The sequence below is a fragment of the Elgaria multicarinata genome, chromosome 1 (assembly GCF_023053635.1).
Source record: "Elgaria multicarinata webbii isolate HBS135686 ecotype San Diego chromosome 1, rElgMul1.1.pri, whole genome shotgun sequence".
NCBI classification, from domain to species: Eukaryota; Metazoa; Chordata; class Lepidosauria; order Squamata; family Anguidae; genus Elgaria; species Elgaria multicarinata.
Window position 1 is genome coordinate 100,370,798 of NC_086171.1, and position 23,393 is coordinate 100,394,190.

Sequence of the window (23,393 nt, forward strand, 5' to 3'; positions counted from 1 at the left end):
AACTGTTAAATCTTTGTTTCATTTTCATAAATCTGTATACAAAAGATGAATTAGTCTGCAAATTTATTGTCATTGCAGGTGTCCCTAATCTGCAGGAAAGCATATTTTTTAAAACACACACAAAAGAATTTGATATGTGTAGGCTGAAAATTCATGGTGTGTTCAGAAAGGATGGCCAGTACATTAGCCAGAATAGACGGTCTTTGAGAAAACCTTTAACTTCCTGGTGAAATCAATCTCTGGTTTTGTACTTTTTAAAGTATGTCTCACAGGCATACTAAGCCCCTTGGAAAACAGATCTCTGGAACAAACGCCAAACCATTCAAGAAGAACTGCTGTCTGTCTTTAGCATTAATGGCACAAAAAGTCTAATCTGATCTCCACTTGAATGTATTTCAACTCAAACCAGAGTTTTCTTAAAACTAAAGAGCACAAACAAGAGAGAAAAGCCTTCAACACAGCATTGCACAACTAACATTTAAGCTTTATTCACATCTTTTAGACTGTAGAGCAAGAGACTATTCACACACTACAGCCTGGTTCGCAAAGGCGTCTCCCTCCCCCCCCCCCCTCATCATTTGATGACTTTTAGCCAGATGTTTGTGATGGTTCCATTGAAAATTCCATTGATTGGGAATAATAATAATAATAATAATAATAATAATAATAATAATAATAATAATTAGTTTATTTCTTACCCGCCTCTCCCTTTGGATCAAGGTGGGAAACAACATTAGTACAGGAATCAACACATTTTAAAAATTCTTGATTTTACATTAATCTGGGTAAGCCCGCTGGAAAAGGCTAGTCTTCAAAGCTGCCTTAAAATCACACAGAGAGTTAATATTATGAATCTCCTTCGGCAGGCCGTTCCATAATCCAGGGACAACAGAAGAAAAGGTCCTCTGGGAAACTGATGTCAGCCTAGTTTTAGCTGACTGAAGTAAGTTCTCCCCTGAGGACCTGAGTGTGCGGGGCGGACTGTATGGGAGAAGGCGATCCTACAGGTAACCTGGACCCAAACCATTTAGGGCTTTAAAGGTAATGACCAGCACTTTGTACTTTGCCCAGAAACTAATTGGCAGCCAGTGGAGTGATTTTAATGTTGGGGTATTTTAATGTATCGAGAGGAGATACTATTATTATTTTATTTATCCTCACAACAATCCTGTAAAGTCATCTAGAGGCTGAGAGTGTCTAATTCTAATAAGTTTTGTGACTGACTGGGAATTCAAACATAATTCAAGTCCAACACTTTTAACGCTATATCACACTGGCTGTAAAAATTTAACCTGGGACAACTAACTTCTGATGGCTCGCAGCCTATATGAAAATACTAGGCTCCAGGTGAGATGTAACAGTGCTGGTCTTATGTCCTGGTCTATCACTACTACAATGGGGGTGAAACAGGGCTGTGTTTTAGCTCTCAATCTGTATAATTTTTACATTAATTCCCTGGTAGAATGTCTAGCGGAGCAAAGAGCACAACCACCTAGTATTTCAAATAGACCTTTGCTCTATGCGGACGATGCAGTGCTGTTGTCATTGACCAAATCAGGTTTGAGGAGATTGCTGAGGGCCTTGAAAGGTTACTGTGAAAGTGAACTACTGCAGATCAATTATGACAAAACAAAGGTTGTAGTTTTTTCCAGAAGAAGACTAAAATATAAATGGCAACTAAATGAACACCAAATCGAACAGGTGGCTTCGTATAAATATCTGGGAATAATATTTCATTCATCAGGAACGTGGAGGGTTCAATCTAAAAATGCCATCGCTAATGTGCAGAGGAGCATTAAGGCACTCCTCTCCTTTTTCTACAACAAAGGTGGGCAGCATATTCCCTCTGTTCTCCAAGTCTTTGCTGCTAAGGTTTTAGCTCAAATGCTGTATGATTCAGAGATTTGTGTCTATGAAAATTTGGCCCCTCTGGAAGCTGTACAAACTAAATTTCTGAGGGCAATACTTGCGGTCCCGTCCTGCCTTCAAAATACAATTGTAAGGCTGGAGGCAGGCCAGATCTCATTAGAGGCCCGTATATGGATACACAAATTTCATTTCTGGTTAAAATTACTGTTTGTCCCTGTGGGTTTAGCTCCGCTTACTCTAACGGACACTTTCAATTCAAGGTGGAAAGATACTTTGAATAGGAAGTTGCAATCCCTACTCCATGACTGCGGTCCTGAACCTAGGATACGAGAAAGCAAAAATGGATATTGCTCAAAGGATTCAAGACATCGACCTACAAGATCAACTGAGTCGAGCTAGCCTAAACCCGGGGTTCAGGGAAAATAGTGGTCCTCCAGCACTTGCCATGTACCTGATAAACTTGACCGTTCCGAGGCTCAGAAGAGCTTTTATATTAGCCAGGTTTAATGTTTTACCTTCAGCGTTGCTGGAGGGCAGATTTTAAAAAATCCCCTACAGCGAACGGCAATGTCCATGTGGGTCGGGCAATGTTGAGACAATAGTCCATGTTTTACTTTACTGCCATCTGTATAAAGACCTCAGAGTTTCCTTAATAACACCACGCATAAAAAAATTCCCGGGCAGAACGGACAAATTTTGTTTAGATTACCTTCTGTCAGGCATGAATGCCCAAGTTACTGTGAAAGTGGCCAGATTTTGTGCTGCAGCCATCTCACGCCGTAAAGAGGCGAGACAATAATAATATATGCACGTTCTACATCTGTAATGTAATGTAATGTGTTAAATTGTATGGTGTTTGACTGGAGTGCTGGTTGCTATACCGTAATAAACTTATTCATTCATTCATTCACCTTTGATGGCTCATTCACAAATACAAATCATCTCTTGATTTCACAGTCAATCCATAACAGATTAAAATCCCAAATAAAGTTGTCACTAATACCTATCCTCCCATGCTCACACTTTTAGACTCCAGGTACAAAATGCAACCTGAGGCTAGGATCGAAAGGAGCAAATAGTGAGACTTTTTTAAAAATAACAGACCTCAGTGCATTGCAATATCACAATTTGCTTTTGAAAGTCCTCTCAGTTTCACGTGGTTTGCTATACAGCATGGACCTGCTGTTTCAGGAACCCAGGGGCCCCTGGACATATGAAACTGCCTGGAATACTGCTAAGGGGCCAGGAGTCTGCAGCCCTGTCCCCCCAGAAACTGTGGCCCTATCTGTGCTTCTTTTAGGACAGTCCGACAGGTTAGCCAACTACTCCTGTGAACGTGGTGCAAAGAAAGGAATGACTTTGCCCGCTCAGGTTTATGACAGCAAACAACAGATACACAACACACAGCCTTGGAGCTGCTTGTTCTTCATTGGCAAAGGGGAGGGGGGAAGCAGCCCCAACTGTTTAGTGAGCAAGAGAGAAATTATGAATTGGACAGGAAGAAATTTTTTGAGCCTTTTTTGGCTGAATGGCGGCATAAAAATGCTTAAATCAAATAAATAAATAAATATAAATAAATACACTTGTTTGGCTCCACTCAATGGCAACTGCTTTTAGTAATATGGAAGATAAGGGACCATATAACATTACCTGCCAGCAAGAGAATGCCATACACCATCCCAGAACACTCAGCCTTGCCAGTATCACGCCTAAGTCTCCTTAGAAATAAAACTCACTGAGGACAGGATCACTTCTCTTCCAAGTAAGATAATAGAATTGCATCCTTAGATGGCATGGAGCTTTGGGAGCGGCAAATATGCAAGGAAAAAAAGCACATTTGGGGTAGCCTGGATACAGTGGATGAGTTTTGCTTCACACTCTGAAATTTTTAATATAACTGATATGTTATTTGTGATCAAGGAAAACATTCTCCCTTGGGTAAGACTGATTAGGACCTAAAATCAATCACTGCATCTATTTTTAAAGCCGTTAAATTTTAAAAGTTTACAAATTTACAAAATAAAAATAAGTCAAGCCTATTCAGGCATACTAAACCCGAATTGGCTAAACATGTGAGGTGAGGGAACATTGCAGCCCCAGCGCTCTCCTTCATCATGTTTCGTCGCCCTGTATTTGCGGAGGGCGACAGTCTGAAGCGGAGACTCTCCTCGCGTGCTTAGCCTATTTGGGCTTAGGCCGCCTAAACAGGACTTCAGTATTTCACAACATCCATCCTTAATTAAGTTTACCAAAAAGGGAAAGAGAAAAACAATCACATTAGTCCTAACAATGTGTATGGCTGAAGCACATCTTGAAAAGACAGGTTGCTTACCTGTAACTGTAGTTCTTCGAGTGGTCACCTGTGCAGTCACACATATGGGCTCTGCGCCTGCGCGGGGCCAGCTCCGGAAACTTCACTAGCTGAAAATCTTTTTTGGGTGGGAACCCCTCCCCCACCGTCCACTGAGCATGCTCAGGGGTTCCCGCCCTATCTCCTCAGTTCCTGAAACCGCCTAAACAGTCTCACTGAGGTAAACCACCAGGTAATCAAGAATGACACCATAGTGGGGACGGTGGGAGGGTTGTGTGACTGCACAGATGACCACTCGAAGAACTACAGTTACAGGTAAGCAACCTGTCTTTCTTCTTCGTGGTCTCTGTGCATCACACATATGGGCGAATAACAAGCTGACTTACCGGAGGTGGGTGGTGTCAGGTGATGGATGAAAATTCAATGGATTGCCGATAAGACGGCACGCCCAAAAGCACAGTCTCTACGCGCTCTGATGTCCAGGCGATAGTGACTGGCGAAGGTTAAAGGTGTTGACCAGGTGGCCGCCTTGCAAAGGTCTGGTAAAGCGATTCCTCTCTCAAATGCCGTAGAAGTGGCCACTCCTCTCGTGGAGTTGGAATGCACTCTACCCTCCAACGGGAGGCCAGCAAGTTCATAGGCTAATTTAATAGTCTGAACGACCCAAGCAGATATTCTCTGCGGAGATGCTTGAAGGCCTTTTTGTTTGCCCCCGTAACAAACAAAAAGTCTTTGGGATCTCCAGAGAGTAGCAGTTCTGGACTGATAGAAGGCGAGGGCACGTCTAACGTCCAGTGTATGTAGAGCGGACTCAAGAGGAGATGTCGGCGAGGGGAAAAAACTTGGCAATGTGATATCTTGTCCAAGATGAAACGAAGAGACAACCTTCGGAAGGAAGGCTGGGTCCGGTCTAAGGACCACCTTGTCAGCATGGAAGACAGTATAAGGTGAGTCTATACAAAGTGCTGCCAGTTCTGATGCACGTCTAGCAGATGTAATGGCAACAAGGAATGCTACCTTAAAAGTTAGCAATCGAAAATCTGTCATTGCTAGTGGTTCAAAAGGCTTGGCAGACAACGCTTTAAGCACCACGGAGAGGCTCCATTGGGGAACAAAGGAGCGAATTGGTGGGATGGTATTCTTCATACCCTTCATAAATCGTTTTATTAACGGGTGGGTGAAAACTGAACAGCCCTGAACCCATTGATGCGAAGCAGAGATTGCTGCCAGGTATACTCTAAGTGATGAAAACTTGAGTCCCTTCTTAAACAAGGAAAAAAGGAAGGTAAGAATGGTGGCAATCAGTGATGAAAAAGGATTCTCATTCCTGCTGAGGGCGAAGGAAGAGAATACTTCCCACTTAGTGGCGTATGCTTTCCTAGTAGCTGGTTTTCTAGCTGCTAGGATGATGTTCCACACATCAGTGGGCAAGGATTGGCAGTCTAACGCTGTCTTATCCTCCATGCCGTTAAGTTCAGTGATCTGACATCCGGGTGGAAAATGAGTCCCTTCCCCTTGGAAATCAGATTGTGGCATTGGGGTAATTTGATGAACTCCGCTAAGGACAGTTTGAGAAGCGGTGTGAACCACGGTTGCCTTGGCCACCATGGCACTATTAGTATGGCGTTGGAATTGTCCCTGCGTAACTTTAGTATGACCCTGGAAAGAAGGGGTATTGGAGGAAACAGGAACAGCAGCTGCCCCCACCAAATCCTTTCGAAGGCGTCCCCTAGGGATGCTTGTCCATGATCTGCCCAAGTGCAGAAGTGGCTGCAGATGGCGTTCTCTGGTGACACGAATAGGTCTATTGAAGGCTGTCCCCATGTCTGAAAAATCATAGTGAGTACAGACCTCGCCATCTGCCACTCGTGTGTGTCCACAAAAGTGAGGCTGAGCTCGTCTGCCAATATATCGTCCTGGCCTGCGATATGAATGGCCAATAAGGTCATGTCATGGGTGATTGCCCAGTGCCAAATGTCCAAGGTCAGGGAAATCAGGTCCATCGACCATGTTCCACCTTGTTTGTTGATATGCCAAACAGCTGCCATGTTGTCTGTATGGATCTGAATCGCATGCCCTGACAAAGTCTGTTGGAAGGCATGTAGTGCCTTCTGAATGGCCATTAATTCTAGAACGTTTATGTGTCTTTGTCTGTCGACATGACTCCAGCGTCCTTGTATGGTAAGCTCTTCGCAGTGGGCTCCCCAGCCCGATAATGATGCATCTGTCATCAGACGCTTGGATGGAAGCGGAGGTTTGAAGTCCAACCCCTGCATGATGTTGGGCATATCCGCCCACCAGAGGAGGGTCGCCTTCACATCTGTAGGAAGTGACAGTTTGACTTGATGAGCGTCCATTGTGTTGTCGTACTCCCGTAGGAGCCACAACTGCAGAGGCCTCATGTGGAGGCGCGCCCACGGTACGACACTCACCGTTGCTGCCATGAATCCAAGTAATCTTTGGACTTGGAAGGCAGATACACTCTTTGAGCGGTAGAGTTTGAGTGTGAGTGCCGTTAGTGCAGTGGCTCCTTCCTCTGGAAGTAAAGTCCTGGAGCGGGTTGAGTCCAGAATTGCTCCGAGGAATTTTATTCTTTGGGTAGGTTGGAAGGTCAATTTTTCTTTGTTGATATATAGACCTAATTTGTTGAGGAGGTTGATAGTAAGATGAGTGTTGTGGGTGGCTTCCTGTTTTGTATTTGCCACTATCAGCCAATTGTCTAAATAGGGGTAAATCTCTACCCCTCGAGTTCTGAGAAAAGCGCACACCGGTGCCATGCACTTGGTGAAAACTTGGGGAGCAGTAGAAAGACAGAAAGGGAGCACTTTGAATTGGAAAATGTCTTCCCCTATGACGAACCGAAGGAAGTGGCGGTGATCGCTGTGGATCAAGACATGAAAGTATGCGTCCTTGAGGTCGATTGCTGTAAACCAATCCCCTTGGGAGAGGAATGGTAAAATGGTTGCTAAAGAGTACATCCAGAATTTTTTGGGCTTGATGAACTTGTTTAGCTCTCTGAGATCCAAAATAGGTCGTAGACCCCCATCCCGTTTCGGAAACATAAAATAACGGGAGTAGAACCCGAGTCTTAGGGTGTTTGTTGGTAGTCTCTCTATGGCGCCCTTCTTTAATAGAGACTTGGTCTCTTGTAATAGAGCGTCTGTAGGTGGTGAGAACCTTGCGGTTCCGAGTGGAGGGAGGGTAGTAAACTCTATTTTGTAGCCCCGGGAGACAATGTTTAGGACCCACACATCGGTGGTAATGGTGGTCCATGTGTGGTAATAAGGGGCAAGAATTTCTCCGAATTGTGGTGAAGAAGTTGAGATTGTGGGGCAGTCAAAGACGACGTCTCTGAGCTCCATCTGGTTTGCCCTTACTCTGTTAAAGCGACCAGTGAATTGCTGCCTCTTGTATTGCCCTTGGGGTTGATACAGAGGGGTACGGTCTTGTGGTTGTTGTTGTCTGGGCAGAAATTGTTGTTGTTGTGTTCTGAGCCAGCGTCTTGGATGGAAAGGTCTTTGCGGTTGCTGTTGTCCGATTCCCATTTTCTTGGCTGTATTTTTAGCCTTCTGGATATTTTCCATTGACTCATCGGTGGAGCAATGGAATAGGCCTTCGCCGTCAAAAGGTAAGTCCTCTATACGAGTGCGTGCCTCTTGGGACAATCCCGCGGACCTTAACCATGCATGCCTCCTTAATGCAATGGAGGCAACCATAGCTTTCGAAGCACAGTCAGTTGCATGGTGTGCTGTGTTTAACTCCTGTCGGGATAATCTCATAGTCTCAGTATAAAAAACGTTGGCTAGTTCCCTTTGATCATCCGGGAGGTAACCGGACAAGGATGCCATTTTCTCCCATAGGAAAAGTTGGTATTTTGCCATAGTGGCTTGGTAATTATGAACCCTTAAGGATAGAGCTGTAGAAGAATATATTCTTCTACCCAAGCCATCCAATATGCACCCTCCGTTATCTATAGATGCATTATGTCTTCTTTGTGTTCGCCCTTGGGAGGCTTCCACGATGATAGAATTAGGCTTTGGATGAGTAAAGAGAAAAGGGGCTGTCTTCTCCTGTATTTTATACAGGTTCTCTAGCCTCCCAGACGTTGGTGGCATAGAGGAGGGCAGCTTCCAGGATTGCTGAGTGATTCTTAACAATACGGGTAAATATGGGATGGCTGCTGGAGTAGATGATTCGCAGTAAACATCGTCATAGACTGGGTTGTTCAACTTTTCTAGTGGTTGAGACATCTCAATCCCCAAAGACCTTGCCATTCTCTGCACTTGGTCAGCAAGGTGTGCTAAGTCTTCTGAAGGAGATACTACGTCTGAGGTAGCTACTAGGTCGTCCGGTGAGGGGATGGATGGTACTGGTGATGCCTCTTGTGAGGAATCAGATTGGTAGTCCTCCTCTAAGCATCCAGCCTGTTTCCTGTCCCCCCCGATGTGGACAAAGGCTGCAGTGTCTGGGTCGGTACCGATATGGTCGGTGCTGCCGTTTGTATCGGTTGCGCTGCACGCTTCGGTAGCGATGGTTGAGATGGTAGCGATGGTTGAGGTGGAGGTGGCATAGATGTGACCTCCTCTGGAGGTGGGGGACGAGAGATCGCTTCCGACGGAGGTTGGCGAAAAGGCGGGTAGAAAGCGTGTGGGCGCTCTTGAGCGTAATAGTAGTAATAATCCTGTTCTCGTCTGTATCTCCAGTCCTCATAATAATACGGGGGGTATTGTGGAGGTTGCCAATCCGCCTTCTAGGTGGAGAGCGAGAGCGTTCACCATAAGCAGAATGCTGCCGGCCAGAATAGATTGAAGTCAGTGAACGGTCGCGGATGCTTCCGTAGGGAGATATTGGTCAGTACTGACTGACGGATGCGGTTCTTGTTGGTATCGAGGGGAAGAAGGACCCCGATCTGCAATGGTATTGTCCAACGAGGAACCTCTAATTTCTCCCTCTGAGATGGATGCTCTTACGTTTGATTCCTCCACCGGTATCGTGATGATCCGAAAGGGGGATGGTACCGGGGAATCCGCAACCTGCTCGGACTGAGATGGAAGGGTCAGTACCGGCAGTGAAGATGGCGTAGTCTGTCTCGGTATCGAGAATGCCCTTGGTATCGAAAGCCTCAGTATCGGGCTCATCGGTAGCGGAGGGGACTTTTGTAAAGAAAGCCTCGATATCGGGCTCCTAGGTACCGTAGGTTGCCTCGGTATCGAAGTTCTCGGTACCAGGCTCTTCGGTACCGATGAAGGCGGATTGGCCAACTTTTTCTTTCCATTTTTTGTCTTCAATTTGCTCTTTTTCTTTTGGGGTTCTTCTGCCCCACTGTGCTCTCTCACTCTCTTAGATATCTTCTTTGCCGCTTTTGAAGAAGCAGAGTGAGAGGAGGAGGGGGAAACCACTAAGGCTTCACTTTGAACAGGAGGAGGTTGGGGCATAGTCTCCATTTTGTTAGGAGATGTAGAGGTTTGAGCCGGTCTCGGTTTATCTACTGCCTCCAAAGCCTTTTCCCAGAGAATCGCCCGAAGGCAATCTGAGCGGTTTTTTCTCGCTTGCCTCGAGAATTTTAAACAAAAAGCACAGGATTCCACCACGTGTGCTTCCCCCAGGCAGGGTAAACAGAGAGAATGTCCATCCATTTGCGATATTTTCTGTCCACAATTAGAACACTTTTTAAAAAGGCCTTGATGTGCCATAAGCACCAACAACTAACTAACTAATTTTTTTTAAATCTAAATATATAGAAAAGGATAGAAAACTGGAGAGGTAAGAGAAAGAAGGAAAAAGCGACAGATTTTTCAGCTGAGGTATAAATACCCAACGAGAAGTCTCCAACAAGCTGTTGACCCACAGGCGGTTGAAGAGAACTGAGGAGTTAGGGCGGGAACCCCTGAGCATGCTCAGTGGACGGTGGGGGAGGGGTTCCCGCCCAAAAAAGATTTTCAGCTAGTGAAGTTTCTGAAGCTGGCCCTGCGCAGGCGCAGAGCCCATAATGTGAGATGCACAGAGACCACGAAGAAGAACCTTATCATTGCAATACATTATAACATGAACAAACTCCATCTTTTGATAAACTGATCTGTTTGCGGCCTCCCCTCTCTAACCCTCACTAAATAATTAACCATATAGACGTTTCCCAAACTTTCAAATACCATTCATCAACTGAGGAAGGGTTGATCTTTTCCCACTTTTTAGTTATAAACAGATGTGCTGAGGCTAATAAATGAATAACCAAACAAAACTATTAACAGATACCAAGGGAGCTCATATCCCATAACATTCTTAATCTCCACCAAGATTGATCTCCAAAATTTCTCAATCTTGAGACAAGACTAAAAAAAATACAAACAATCTGTTAAAGCCACATCTCCAGCACTGATCATCCATTCTGGGATATTTCCTGCTGAGTCCTTAAAGTGTCTAATATCTTCTAAAAAGGATTTTATACATTTTTTTTAGGTATATGTGTACCTGTGACACCACTTTTAAAACACAAGCCTACACTTCCTCTGGAACATCTTTCACCTAGTCATTATTCCATTTTGAGAGGGAACTGATAGCCACAGTGTGAAAGTCTTCACCAACTGAAGATGGGAGCAAAAAACCCCCAACTTCAAGTATAATCTGATGGGATCTGAGCTACCGATGGCCAACCAAGAAAGAGATCTTGGGGTTGTGGTGGACAGCTCCATGAAAATGTCAACCCAGAGTGCAGCCACTGTAGAAAAGGCAAACTCCATATTAGGCATAGTTAGAAAAGGAATTGAGAATTAAACTGCCAATATCATACTGCCTTAATACAAATCTATGGTGCAACCATACTTGGAATACAGTATACAGTTCTAGTCACCATACTTCAAAAGAGATATTGTGAACCGCCCAGAGAGCTTTGGCTATTGGGCAGTATAAAAATGTAATAAATAAATAAATAAATAAAATAGAGCTGGAAGAGGTGCAGAAAAGGGCAACTAAAATGATCAAGGGGCTGGTGCATCTCCCCTATGAGAGGTTGCAACAGTTGGGATTGTTTAGCTTAGAAAAACGGAGGCTAATGGGAGACATGATAGAGGCGTACAGTATTATGCATGGTGTGGAGAATGTGGATAGGGGGCTGTTTTTCCCTTCTCCCCAAGTACTAGAACCCAGGATCATCCCATGAAGCTAGTTTAGTGGGAGATTTAGGACTGATAAAGTAACTACTTCTTCATACAGCGCATAGTTAAACTATGGAATTCACTACCACAAGATGTAGTGATTGATGGCCACCAATTTAGATGGCTTTAAAAGGGGATTAGATAAATTCCTGGGGGAGCAGGCTGTCAATGGCTACTAATCTTGATGGTTATATGCTAACTCCAGTGGCAGAGGCAGGAAACCAATGTACACCAGTTGCTGGGGAACATGGGCAGGAGGGTGCTGTTGCACCCGTGTCCTGCTTGTTGATCCCTGGCCGATGGCTGGTTGGCCACTGTGTGAACAGAGTGCTGGACTAGATGGACCCTTGGCCTGATCCAGCATCAGGGCGCTTCTTATGTTCTTACTTAGGCTTATCGGTCCTTTAACCTGGTTGAAGGTCAAACTTAGTTTGTACTCATTCTGGCCTAGTTTTCAATACATTTAATTTCAAAAAATTGAAAGAGAGAGTTGTTGTTCCACAGCTCTCACCAAATCACTGTAAGGTCTGATCCTGACCTATAAAAAACACACTGAAGTTGAATTTTACCTTGCTGCTCCCCAAACTGCTTATTCCTCCAAATGCCTTTGTTCAAACCCCCCATAGTGGTAAATTGCTGTCAGTGGAGAAAGACCAGGACTCAGCTTTTTTCTTAAGCAATTGCCAAGACCAAAAAAATACTCTTCATACATGGATTACCATTAATAATATCCCAATCTTTTTTGTTACAAAACCAGAGTATAACTTTGGAGGAAATAATCCCTTTTTATCTGAACTATACGGACATTTTGACAAAGGACTACAGCTTTTTCCTGGATTGTTTTTGTAAGGAAGATTTCAGAAGGGGGGAAATCTGAAGTTCCTGGAAGTAGATAACATCAGAAGGAGATCCATGACTTCACACACTGCCACTCATTTTTTCAGTATCCTCTACGCTCTGCTTCATACTGCTGGATTGGTCCCTGTGCTATTCCCTGCCTATTTCCCTGCCTATTACAAATGTATTTCCTTGTTTTACCCATGCATCACACTGTCGATGCAATAATGTTGGCAGACACAAGTGGAGTTTGACTAGGACAAGCCCAGTTTAATGGCCTTCTCATCAAAACATACATCCACACACATTTCTGAATTCTACTAGAAGGCACTGTGAAAGTGAGATTGATGTTCCTTTCATTAAAGCATCCCTTAAAGTCATGGTATTCAAACTGTGCCCTGGGGAAGTGTAGAGTATCTTTGTGCTTAACAGGATAGGTTCATAACTGAGGAGTATATTGTGCAGTGGCATTTAGGCCCTCTCTCAAACAATAAATTTCATTTCAAGAAGCCAACTAAGCTTCCTTCAGTCAGCAACCAGGTCACATTAATTCCCAAAGCCTTAAGAGAAGACAGCAAGTTGTTTTTGCTGCCTAGGGCATTCTGTATATAGGTGGGATAGAAACTGACAGAAGAAGAAGAAGAAGAAGAAGAAGAAGAAGAAGAAGAAGAAGAAGAGGAGGAGGAGGAGGAGGAGGAGGAGGAGGAGCAGCAGCAGCAGCAGCAGCAGCAGCAGCAGCAAATGAACATCTCATGTTTAATCATCAGAGGAACATTGCAAGGTACACACTTACCAGGGGTGCCTCAGCAAGAAGTTCAATAACGCAACGTATAATTCACTGCAACATACAATTTCTTCATATGTTCTAATGTGATTTTAGGTTGTAAGCCGCTAGGCAGGGTATCGCTGTTTTATTTGTATATTTTGTACAGCACCAAGTACATTGTTGGTGCTATATAAATTAATAATAATAATAGAAAGTGCATCCATGTGGGGCAATGGTGAGCATCCTAGAATGTTCCCCAGAATGCTTTGCAATATGCAGATTCCCCAGAAGACCAATTGAAGCCATGAGTGTCACTTGAACTTGAAGTGTTTGAAAGTCACTGCCTTAAAGCAAAGTTAAACAACTGCTCCATCTGCTGACAGGAAATGGAATAACCACACAATGCAACTTTAATGCGACTTAATTAACTCTTACGCACTTCGGTGTACCGGTAAGCACACTCTTTTTGATTTCTTCAAAGGCATTTGTATCTGTCTAGAGGAACAGAACAGAAATCTTTTAGAAGCGTCAATCGCTCTAAAATATTGCTAAAGATTTAGCTGATGATTCCCAATACGGAAAGCGGGAGAAGCCAAAGTGTGTGTGAGAGTGTGTGTGTGTGTGCATAAAATGGAACCAGTGTTCTATTCTTGAAAATGATTTCGAGGGGAAGGGGGGATCCACTGCTGTTCCTTCTTGTAAAAGTCAAGCTCTGATCATTTTTACAGAACCTTGCTATGAGGTGCCAGAGCCTCTGGCTGTATAATTACTCCCTACCCCATCAGGGAAGCTTCCCAGCAGAGGGAACTGATGGCCATAGTTCCAATGGGCTGCAGCACCACAACTGCAGACAGCTGGAGAGTGGTGGTATTGTAGCTTTATAGGTCAGCCAACAGGGTCCCCCCCTCTGGACCCATAAAGTCCAGTCTGATTCTTCAGTCTTGGCAACACATGGTTGAGGTGCACAATGAGCTGCTTATAGACTGATCTCCTCTTGATTTCCTGAACTTCCACCTGCTTGTCATAGAATCATAGAATAGCAGAGTTGGAAGGGGCCTACAAGGCCATCATGTCCAACCCCGTGCTCAATGCAGGAATCCACCCTAAAGCATCCCTGACAGATGGTTGTCCAGCTGCCTCTTGAAGGCCTCTAGTGTGGGAGAGCCCACAACCTCCCTAGGTAACTGATTCCATTGTCGTACTGCTTTAACAGTCAGGAAGTTTTTCCTGATGTCCAGCTGGAATCTGGCTTCCTGTAACTTGAGCCCATTATTCCGTGTCCTGCACTCGGGGAGGATCGAGAAGAGATCCTGGCCCTCCTCTGTGTGACAACCTTTTAAGTATTCGAAGAGTGCTCTCATGTCTCACCTCCATCTTCTCTTCCCCAGGCTAAGCTTGCCAGTTGTTTCAGTCTCTCTTCATAGGGCTTTGTTTCCAGACCCCTGATCATCCTGGCTGCCCTCCTTTATTTATTTATTTTATTACATTTATATACCGCCCCACAGCCGAAGCTCTCTGGGCAGTTTACAACTTTGAACATGCTCCAGCTTGTCTGCGTCCTTCTTGAATTGTGGAGCCCAGAACTGGATGCAATACTCTAGATGAGGCCTAACTAGGGCCGAATAGAGAGGAACCAGTACCTCACGCGATTTGGAAGCTATACTTCTATAGCTTCCCCCTCCCTCCAGGCCATGAGCCCTGACAATTAATCCTCATGGTAAGTGAATGACCCTCATTGAAGTAAGCCTATATGCATCTTGAAGAACTCCGGATCTGGCAAAAAATGGAGTTAATATTCCCGTGCTCATCCATCCTAAGACTGAGCTATTCATTAGAAACTACTAATGGAGAAAGAAGGTCCATAAAGGGCTTTACAAATTTCTGGATGGATAGGATAGCAGGGACCAATTTGTGTTTCAGAAAATTTGTATTTCAAATATATGCTTCTTTGGGGGGCGTGGCTTGGCTTTGCTCAAGATGGAGGCCTAATCTCTTGCTGCTCTGAACCGTGGGCACAGTAAGCATTTGGAAACTGGCTTTAAGCACTAGTTTTTTCTTAAAAGTGGGGGGAATAGTGAGGGGATGCAACAGAGACTGTAGCCAAGGAGAGAAGCTGCAAAAAAAAAACAATTCTCAGAGGCCTTGACACTGACTGCCTATTTGACAGTGCAGATAAAACTGAGAAGGCCGCAACGGCAGCAACAAAGCCTAAGGCCGGAAAAAATAGCAGGGAATTAGAGGAGACTGTTAGCAATCATGATCTCCTTCAATATATCAAGCAATTAAAACATAATTTAACAGAAAGCTGGACTGTAGCCTTTAAAGCGCTAGAAGTCACAGTAAAAGAATTAGCCAACAAACAAGCTGAAACGGCCGTATCTGCAAATACAGCCCTGGAAATGGGAATGAAATCACAATCCCAAATTAAGAAAATGACAGATGCAGTGAGAGATTTGCACATTCAGCTGGAGGAACATCAAGATCACAGAAGACGTCAAAATTTTAGGGTACGGGAGATCCCAGAAAAAGAAGAGAGGGGAGACATGATCAAGTTCATAACAACCTGGCTTTCTGGCTTAAACTTAGGAACCCAGATTTCAGGAGAAGACATAGAGAGGGCACATCGATCCTTGGGAAGGGCAAACAACAATGGCGGTCCCCCGAGAGACATTATTATATGCTTTGAACGGTATACAAAGAAAGAGCAAATATACAAAGCTTTGCACAATCTCCGTACAATCAAATATGAGGGCGTAGATCTCCAGATTTATCAGGACTTATGCCCAGACACCCTAACACGTTGTAAGCGTTTTAAACCTTTCACAGATGTTCTCCGTATGGCCAACATTCGTTACCGGTGGGGCTTCCCCTTTAAACTAGTGGTTCAGCAAGATGGTCGTTTCTACACAGCCTCATCTGGAACCCAGGCGATTGCCTTATTGAAAAGCCTGCACTTGGATCCTCCAGACTTTGCTACAGGTGACACCCCCATGGGCTCACGTGGCCACTCTCCAGATTGGTCAACTGCTCGAGGGCACAATAGAAGGGCTGGAATTCAACGACGTCTAACAAGGGCAGATGGTTCTCCAGACCACAGTCGCTCCCCTCACCCAGATTGAATATGGATACTCATTGACTTGTACGGCTTACTAGGGAGGCTTGGCTTTCACCCAATCCCCTACACTGCACCTCCTACACACATATTTAACAGGCGTTCCTTGAATACCTGTAACCCCATCTATGTGGGCTTTCAGCAATGCCCACGGTTCAAAAGAACTTTATGATTTTCATATCAGATGTTTAGAATTATTTCCCCTCCTGCTGCCCCCTGGAAACGCCCACAGGTGACGATCACTTCTAGTGACTTCGTGGGGGTCTCGCTTGTTCAGACCTCAGCCAGTCGGGGGCGCTTGTTTGTTATGTTGTTTTGTTCTATTAACGTTGTTCAACATGGTAGTTCCCTCCACGCGCATGCTTTCACTGGGTGTCCTATATCCTCTACTTTGCTTTCTATGCAGTGGTTCTTATCATCTAAGCACTACTTACCAATAACTTTGTTTTTTCTGGACTCTGATGGCTAACAAACTGAAAATTCTATCATTTAATGTAAAGGGCCTGGGTTCCATAATAAAACGTGCCAAAGTGGAACTGCTGCTCAGGAAAGAGCGACTCAACATCGTTCTGCTACAAGAGACCCATCAGAAATCTCAATTGAAAAACAAAATTAAGGCCAGATGGATTCAACACTACGTATGCTCCCCTGGTTCTTCCAAATCAAGAGGAGTAGCCATAATTGTGGCTAACCAATGCCCATTTCAGATCTTGGACACATGCTGTGATACACAAGGCCGTTACATTTTCATTTCGGGACTCTTGGGCTCTGAGCAACTCACAATTGGATCTATCTACGCCCCTAATGTTAATCAATGCTCATTCCTTCAGGGGATGTTTTCTACCCTAGACACTTTTAAAAAGGGTCAGGTAATCCTTGGAGGTGACTTCAACACTGTACCCAATGATGAGATGGATCGCTCTAAGGCTAAGTCTGGTCGACCCCAATCCTCAACTTTTCTCATGGACCTTCTTCAGGAACAGGGCTTGTGTGATATTTGGAGAGTTCTACATCCGCAGGATAGAGACTTTTCCTGTTTTTCTGCAAGACATCGCTCCTACTCCCGTATAGATCTCCTCCTCTTATCTGAGCCCTTAAAGGACAAAGTGACTACAGCTGACATAGGCAACATCACAATGTCAGATCATGCCCCAATTTGGATTGACTTGACACTTTCAGAAGATCGCACCAACTCTTATTTCTGGCGCTTGGACCCTCATCTTTTAACTAAACAATTAGTTCGAGAACAACTGCAAAAAGATCTCTCTGAATACTTCCAATTCAATGACCTGCCAGAAATCTCAACTGATATCTTATGGGATTCTATGAAAGCGGTTCTTCGAGGATCGTGCATCAAAGAGGCTTCACAGATAAAGAAGAAGAGAGAGGCAGCACGCACCAGGCTACTGTACGACATTTCTCATCTCGAAGCGCTTCATAAACGCACCGGCAGTCAAAGGACATACAGACAACTAATGGGCAAACGTGGCGAACTTATTGCTTTAGACACACGTACTGTACATAGATCCTTGGCATTTCTTAATCGTTATTATCACGAATTTGGCAACAAAAGCGCTAGGCTTTTAGCCAAAGCCTTACGCAGAAAAATGGCTAAATCTCGGGTCTCACATATCAAGTCACCTCAGGGGGACCTTCTTTATAAGAATGAGGAAATTTGTAAGGCATTTGAAAATTTCTACCAAAAATTATATACTACAGACAGCCCTGATGTGACCAAGATAGACGCATTCTTAGACAGGCTGATTATCCCTAAATTAAAAGTAGAACATAGAACTCTTCTTAATAGTCCCATAAGAGCTGAGGAGATAGAAGAGACCATAAAACGTTTAAAAAATGGGAAATCACCAGGCATAGATGGTCTTGGGGGGGAATTTTATAAAGCTTTTAAAGTCACCCTTACTCCCTATTTAGTGAGATTATTTTATTTTATTTTAGAAGGTGGGGAGATTCCAGAATCCTGGAAACACACGCGCTTGATAACCATTCCTAAGCCAGGACGAGATCCCCACCTAGTGAACTCTTATCGCCCAATAGCACTTCTTAATCAGGATGCTAAACTCTTCACATCCTTGCTTGCTCATCGTCTGAACCAGTTTATAACAGAATATGTAGATGAAGATCAAACAGGTTTTATGCCAGGTCGACACTTAGCAGATTCAGTGCGCAGGATACTTAATTCACCACAGCGAAAGCCAAAAGTCTCCTTTGGCACTGTTTTCTCTTGATGTTTTCAAGGCATTTGACCGCTTGGAATGGCCTTTTATTTTCCGCTTATTTCATAAAATGGCGTTTGGTAATCAATTTCTTAAGGTATTGAAGCAATTGTACTCTGATGCTAAGGCAACAGTATGTGTTAACTCTTGGGAATCAAAAAGGTTTCAAATAACTAGAGGCACACGTCAGGGCTGCCCACTCTCCCCACTTATCTTTGCCATTGCAATAGAAGCCCTAGCAACCTCAATTCGGGCAGACCCAGCTATATCAGGGCCTAGAATAAATGGGAGACATCATTGCATCAACGTTTTTGCTGATGATATATTGCTTATGTTAACAGAACCTAAGGTTGCTCTTCCTGCTCTTCGCACACATCTGGATACCTTCAAGGAAGTTGCTGGTCTGGAGGTCAATTATGACAAATCTGATTTGCTCTGTGTTAATATCCCTTTGGCTGAACAGAAAAATATTCAACGAATTTTCAAAGTCACTTTAAGATTTGGCAGTTTAAAATACTTAGGCATTCAGATCACTAAGGAAATCAAACAACTGCGTATACGCAATTTTGATCCTTTATGGAATGCGCTAAGAAAAGATATGACACTGTGGAAGAAACTTAAATTATCTTGGCTAGGGAGGAATGCAGCCCTGAAAATGACTTTGTTGCCTAAACTGTCTTTTTTATTTCATACCCTGCCAGTAGAGATTCCTGGAAATGAGTTCAAACGTTGGCAACAAGCTCTATCCACATTCAGTGGAGGGGGCAAACGCATCCGGGTCAATCAGGCGACACTATTCCGACCAACTAAATTAGGGGGGTTTGGTGTCCCAAATCTTAGGCTGTACCATGATGCTTTTCAATTGAGGCAACTACTCAAAATAATTAGAAATGAGACAGCAATCCCGTGGGTGTCAATTGAAAGCGCCCCCTGCATCCCTACGATCAGGGCGATCCCATTCCTTCCAACACTGAAAAAACATATTCAAACAATTAATAACCCGTTTTTGAAAGCAAATTTAAAGGTATGGGCAAAGTGGGCAAAATGGTTTGCACCATCCCCTTCCCCTGTAACCCCGATTTTAGACCACCCCCGATTCAGAGATCAATTTAATTACAGACAATTTGCAGGTTGGGAAGAAAAAGGTTTTTTCCATATTCGTGATCTCTTTATACAAGGAAAAATCATATCAATGCAACAATTAGAGGCAAAACTGAGCCCACTCCCTTGTACCTGGCTCCAAAAACTGCAAATAGTCTCTTTTGCAAATGCTCTATATCGATTCCATAACATTCCACGCTCGCTTACTATATTTGAGAAAGCTTGCCTGACTTATTCTAGAAAGGTTAAAGGGGGAGCTTCTGATATATATCACATGATGTTGAATTGTCAATTCCTAGATAAGGGAGGGTTAAAAATGATTTGGGAACATGATCTGTGCATCAGTTTCACTGAAGGTGAATGGAAAAGCTTGTGGCAATCAGCACCCTATAAAACAATATCAGCAAAAGTTAAAGAGCTCACTCTGAAAATCACTCACAGGTGGTATATCACCCCTGTTAGACTGCACCATATTAGTGGTAATATATCCCCGCTCTGTTGGCGTGGTTGCTCAGTTCCTGGCACTTATATTCATCTTTGGTGGGAATGTCAACAGGTCAAAACTTTTTGGTCAAGGGTTTTCCAAACCATTACAAACATTATTCATGCTGAAGTAGAAACTGACCCAGCACTGGCTCTACTTTCTATTTTTAGGAATGCCAATAGAAACATTATTCCCAAAGCCTTGGTCACCCATTTGCTGGTTGCAGCCAGGTGGGAAATTGCCCAATTCTGGAAAAGCGACAGACCTTTTAACCATCAACGCTGGTTTGATAAGATTTGGAAACTAGCTTTAAATGATAAATTGACACAACATAGCAGGTTAGCAAGAGGGGAAATACCATCAGACACATTTGTGGAAAACTGGTTGGACTTTTTCACATTTATTAATGTGAATCCTGGCGAACCTAGACCCCCAATGACTCAGGAATCCTTTTGGGTCAGAGGTTCTAACTTAACCTGCATCTTTTTCTGTACCAAGTGCTTATTGAAGGAATGAACACCCATGCTTTTTTATAGTGGTGCTGTGGGAACATTTATATTGTTGTTGAGTGTTTTCTTTTACTCTGTGTGTGTATATTATTTGTCCTTACTTGAAAATCAATAAAAATAGTATTAAATATATATATATATATATATATATACACATACATATATATATACATATATATATACATATGCTTCTTTATTACAGGTATGAGCCTGGCTGTGGTGATTTATGCTCTCTTGTCTCCTTGTCCCTACAAAGGACAGCAGTTCTCTTCTCCCTTGTGAGAACAATTAATTGTGAACACGCCATAAGGAGAAATAAGTATTGTCTTCCTCTTAAGCCAAAGCACAGTGTTGTCAGAACAAGCCTACAATATAATTTCAGCATCATGGTTCCCCTGACAATTTTTTTCCAAGGAATCACAGGAACTGTACTTTTGTGAAGGTGTTAGGGCAATTTTAGACATCCTCAAAAAAGAATTCAAGATTTTTTGGGAGCAGAAAGTTTTAAAAATGGAAGTACAGTCCATTTTTGCAATGGATTGAACACTAAATCACCCAGTGTTGGCTATTGGACACTATAGAAATAAATAAATAACAACACATGCTTACCCTACGAAATGACACCACGTAGAATGTATCTCCCCTTCTGTGAAGTGCTTCGAAGAAATCTTGGTAATTCTGTGGTGAAGCATAATAAACTTGTAGTTCACTCCCTGAGTTCCTGCTGATGAGAAGACATGTTGGAACCAAGAAGAACTGGCATGTGTAAGACACCAGATTTAAGAGACTAAACTCAGCAACCAACAGCTCAGCATTTTCCAAATATCAGTATCTGGACAGTGTGCTTAGCTGCATCTGTGATTTCACTATGCAAGACCAGTCTCCAGTATTCATATCACAAGATTTCTACTTTTTTGTTGCTGTTACAAGATCAGAAAGATGCAAGCCCTCACAGTTGTAGAGAAGAACGTGGAATTCTGGTGAAGTGTGTAGACAACAATCAAATTCAGAAAGGCTTTTTTCCCCCAGGGCTGTGGGAACCAAGTCTCAGCCAGTTTGGAAAGGCAGAAAGCTGAGCTTGTGCAAAAGAGAAACTGGCTCCACAATGAATCCCAACTCAGAACCAGCTTGCTCGTGCTAAACATCAAGAAGGCTGCGGAGCAGTTTTTAAACTAATTGTTGGGGAAAGAGCTAGTTCAGGATAGCTCAGACCTTAGTGCAAGGGTGGGCTACCCTTTTTTTCCTGTTTAGGGCTGCAGTCCCTTCTGAGCAATCTGTTGGGGGCTACATGATAGCACTGGGCAGGGCTGGAGCCCCTTCTTGCTTTCTGCCACTCTTTTTTCTCTCTCCCTCTTCCTTTTGGTCTAGCAGGCTGCCAGGGAAGGGACAGGCTGCTCTTGCCAGAAGTCCGAACTGATCACATGCAGAGGGCTTCTGAAATCAGGCGGAGGGCTGCAAGCTGCTCTTTCCTGCCTTCTGGTGAGGATGGTCTAAATGTTATATGCATTCAGAGACAATGGAGAACCAATCCTATAATTACAGAAAAAGGTCACATACAAAAAAACACAGAAAAGAGGAATTAAACAGACAGGTGTATGTAGGCTCATGTCTGAACTCTCATAGCCAATATGGGCATGTTACAGAGCCTGGTATTAAAGAAGAACATAGATCTAGTGGACAAAAATTGCAAGCAGCCATGTTGGTGCACTAGGGAAAAAAAGCAAGAGTATCATATACCTTTAGTAGGAGTAAATAAAAGGTATTATAGATACAGTAGACATATCAGAAACCTGGTCGATTTTATGATAACCATTGGGACAGAGTAATTCCTGGATATAAAATCTACAGAAAGTACTGAATAAGTCATACTAGTGATTGCGTTGCTCTATATGTCAGAAAGCACTGAATTAGAATACTTCAGAAAAACAAACTCAGTAACAGACCCATTGCAAGCAGAAATACCAGGCTTTTTTTTTAAAGGATATGCTGGTGGGATACATCTAAAAAAAAGGATCTATCTCAACACACTGGATCAAAGCCCTCGTGCTGATTTTTCTCCATCTCAGTTTACCAAGCTAGCCAAAAAGAAAAGAAAAGAGTGAAAACAGAGGACCTCAGTAATCCTCACACTGAGTGGGCAAAGGTGCAATCCTATGCATGGCTGGCTGGGGAATGTTGGCAGTTGTAAGCCTTTCTCTGTCTAAACATGCATAGGATTGCACTCTAAACATGCATAGGATTGCATTTCCTGACTGTTAGAGCAGTACAACAATGGAATCAGTTACGTAGGGAGGTTGTGGGCTCTCCCACACTAGAGGCATTCAAGAGGCAGCTGGACAACCATCTGTCAGGGATGCTTTAGGGTGGATTCTACCATTGAGCAGGGGGTTGGACTCGATGGCCTTACAGGCCCCTTCCAACTCTGCTATTCTATGATTCTAAATGTTCTTGCAGGTCATGACAGACAGCTGTTGCCCTTTCAGCACCAAATGTGGACATTTTTATTTTTCCAAGCTTTTTAGTCCTTCAGTTTTAAAAATGGAATTAATGCATATTTGCACTACTGTTGATTTTACTCTGGTTTTTATTTTGGTTTTATTCTGTTATAAATGTAAGATTTTTAAATTGTTTTACTCTGTTATTGAATGTTATGGTTGTCAATTTTGCTTTGTGAACTACCCAGAGAGCTTCAGCCCCTTGATTGAACAAGTACTGCCTGCAATCCGCTTAAAGGTGTAATTGTTGCTGAACCACCTGGGAACAGTGATGATGGCACTATCAAATTAAAATATGTGAGTGGAAAATTGCCTAGGAAGTCCAACATTTCTCAAACATTGAGGGAATTACTGAAAAGGATGTTAAAGGGGTGGTGGTAAAATCTCTTCAGGAAGGTTGGAGGTTATTTAAAAGCCTTAAAGGGGCTCGAATAAGATGTGTACCACAGATTAGAAAAGATACAAATGAATTCTAGAGATGGTAAAGCTGGTTTTACAGTGCCAAAGAAGCCATAAGAGGCAAG

The 23,393-nt window shown here is 43.4% G+C and overlaps 1 protein-coding gene across 2 annotated transcripts in view; it reads right to left on the reverse strand.

Moving 5' to 3' along the window:
* ATF6 (activating transcription factor 6) overlaps positions 1-23,393 on the reverse strand; it is a 129,216-nt gene that overhangs the window by 64,393 nt on the left and 41,430 nt on the right. The window contains exon 14 of one of the 2 annotated variants that reach the window (XM_063133794.1): positions 20,984-21,095. In XM_063133794.1, coding sequence (XP_062989864.1) covers positions 20,984-21,095 — 112 coding nt within the window. Of the gene's footprint in view, positions 1-20,983; positions 21,099-23,393 lie in introns of both variants that reach the window. The other variant, XM_063133786.1, reaches the window with a different exon arrangement.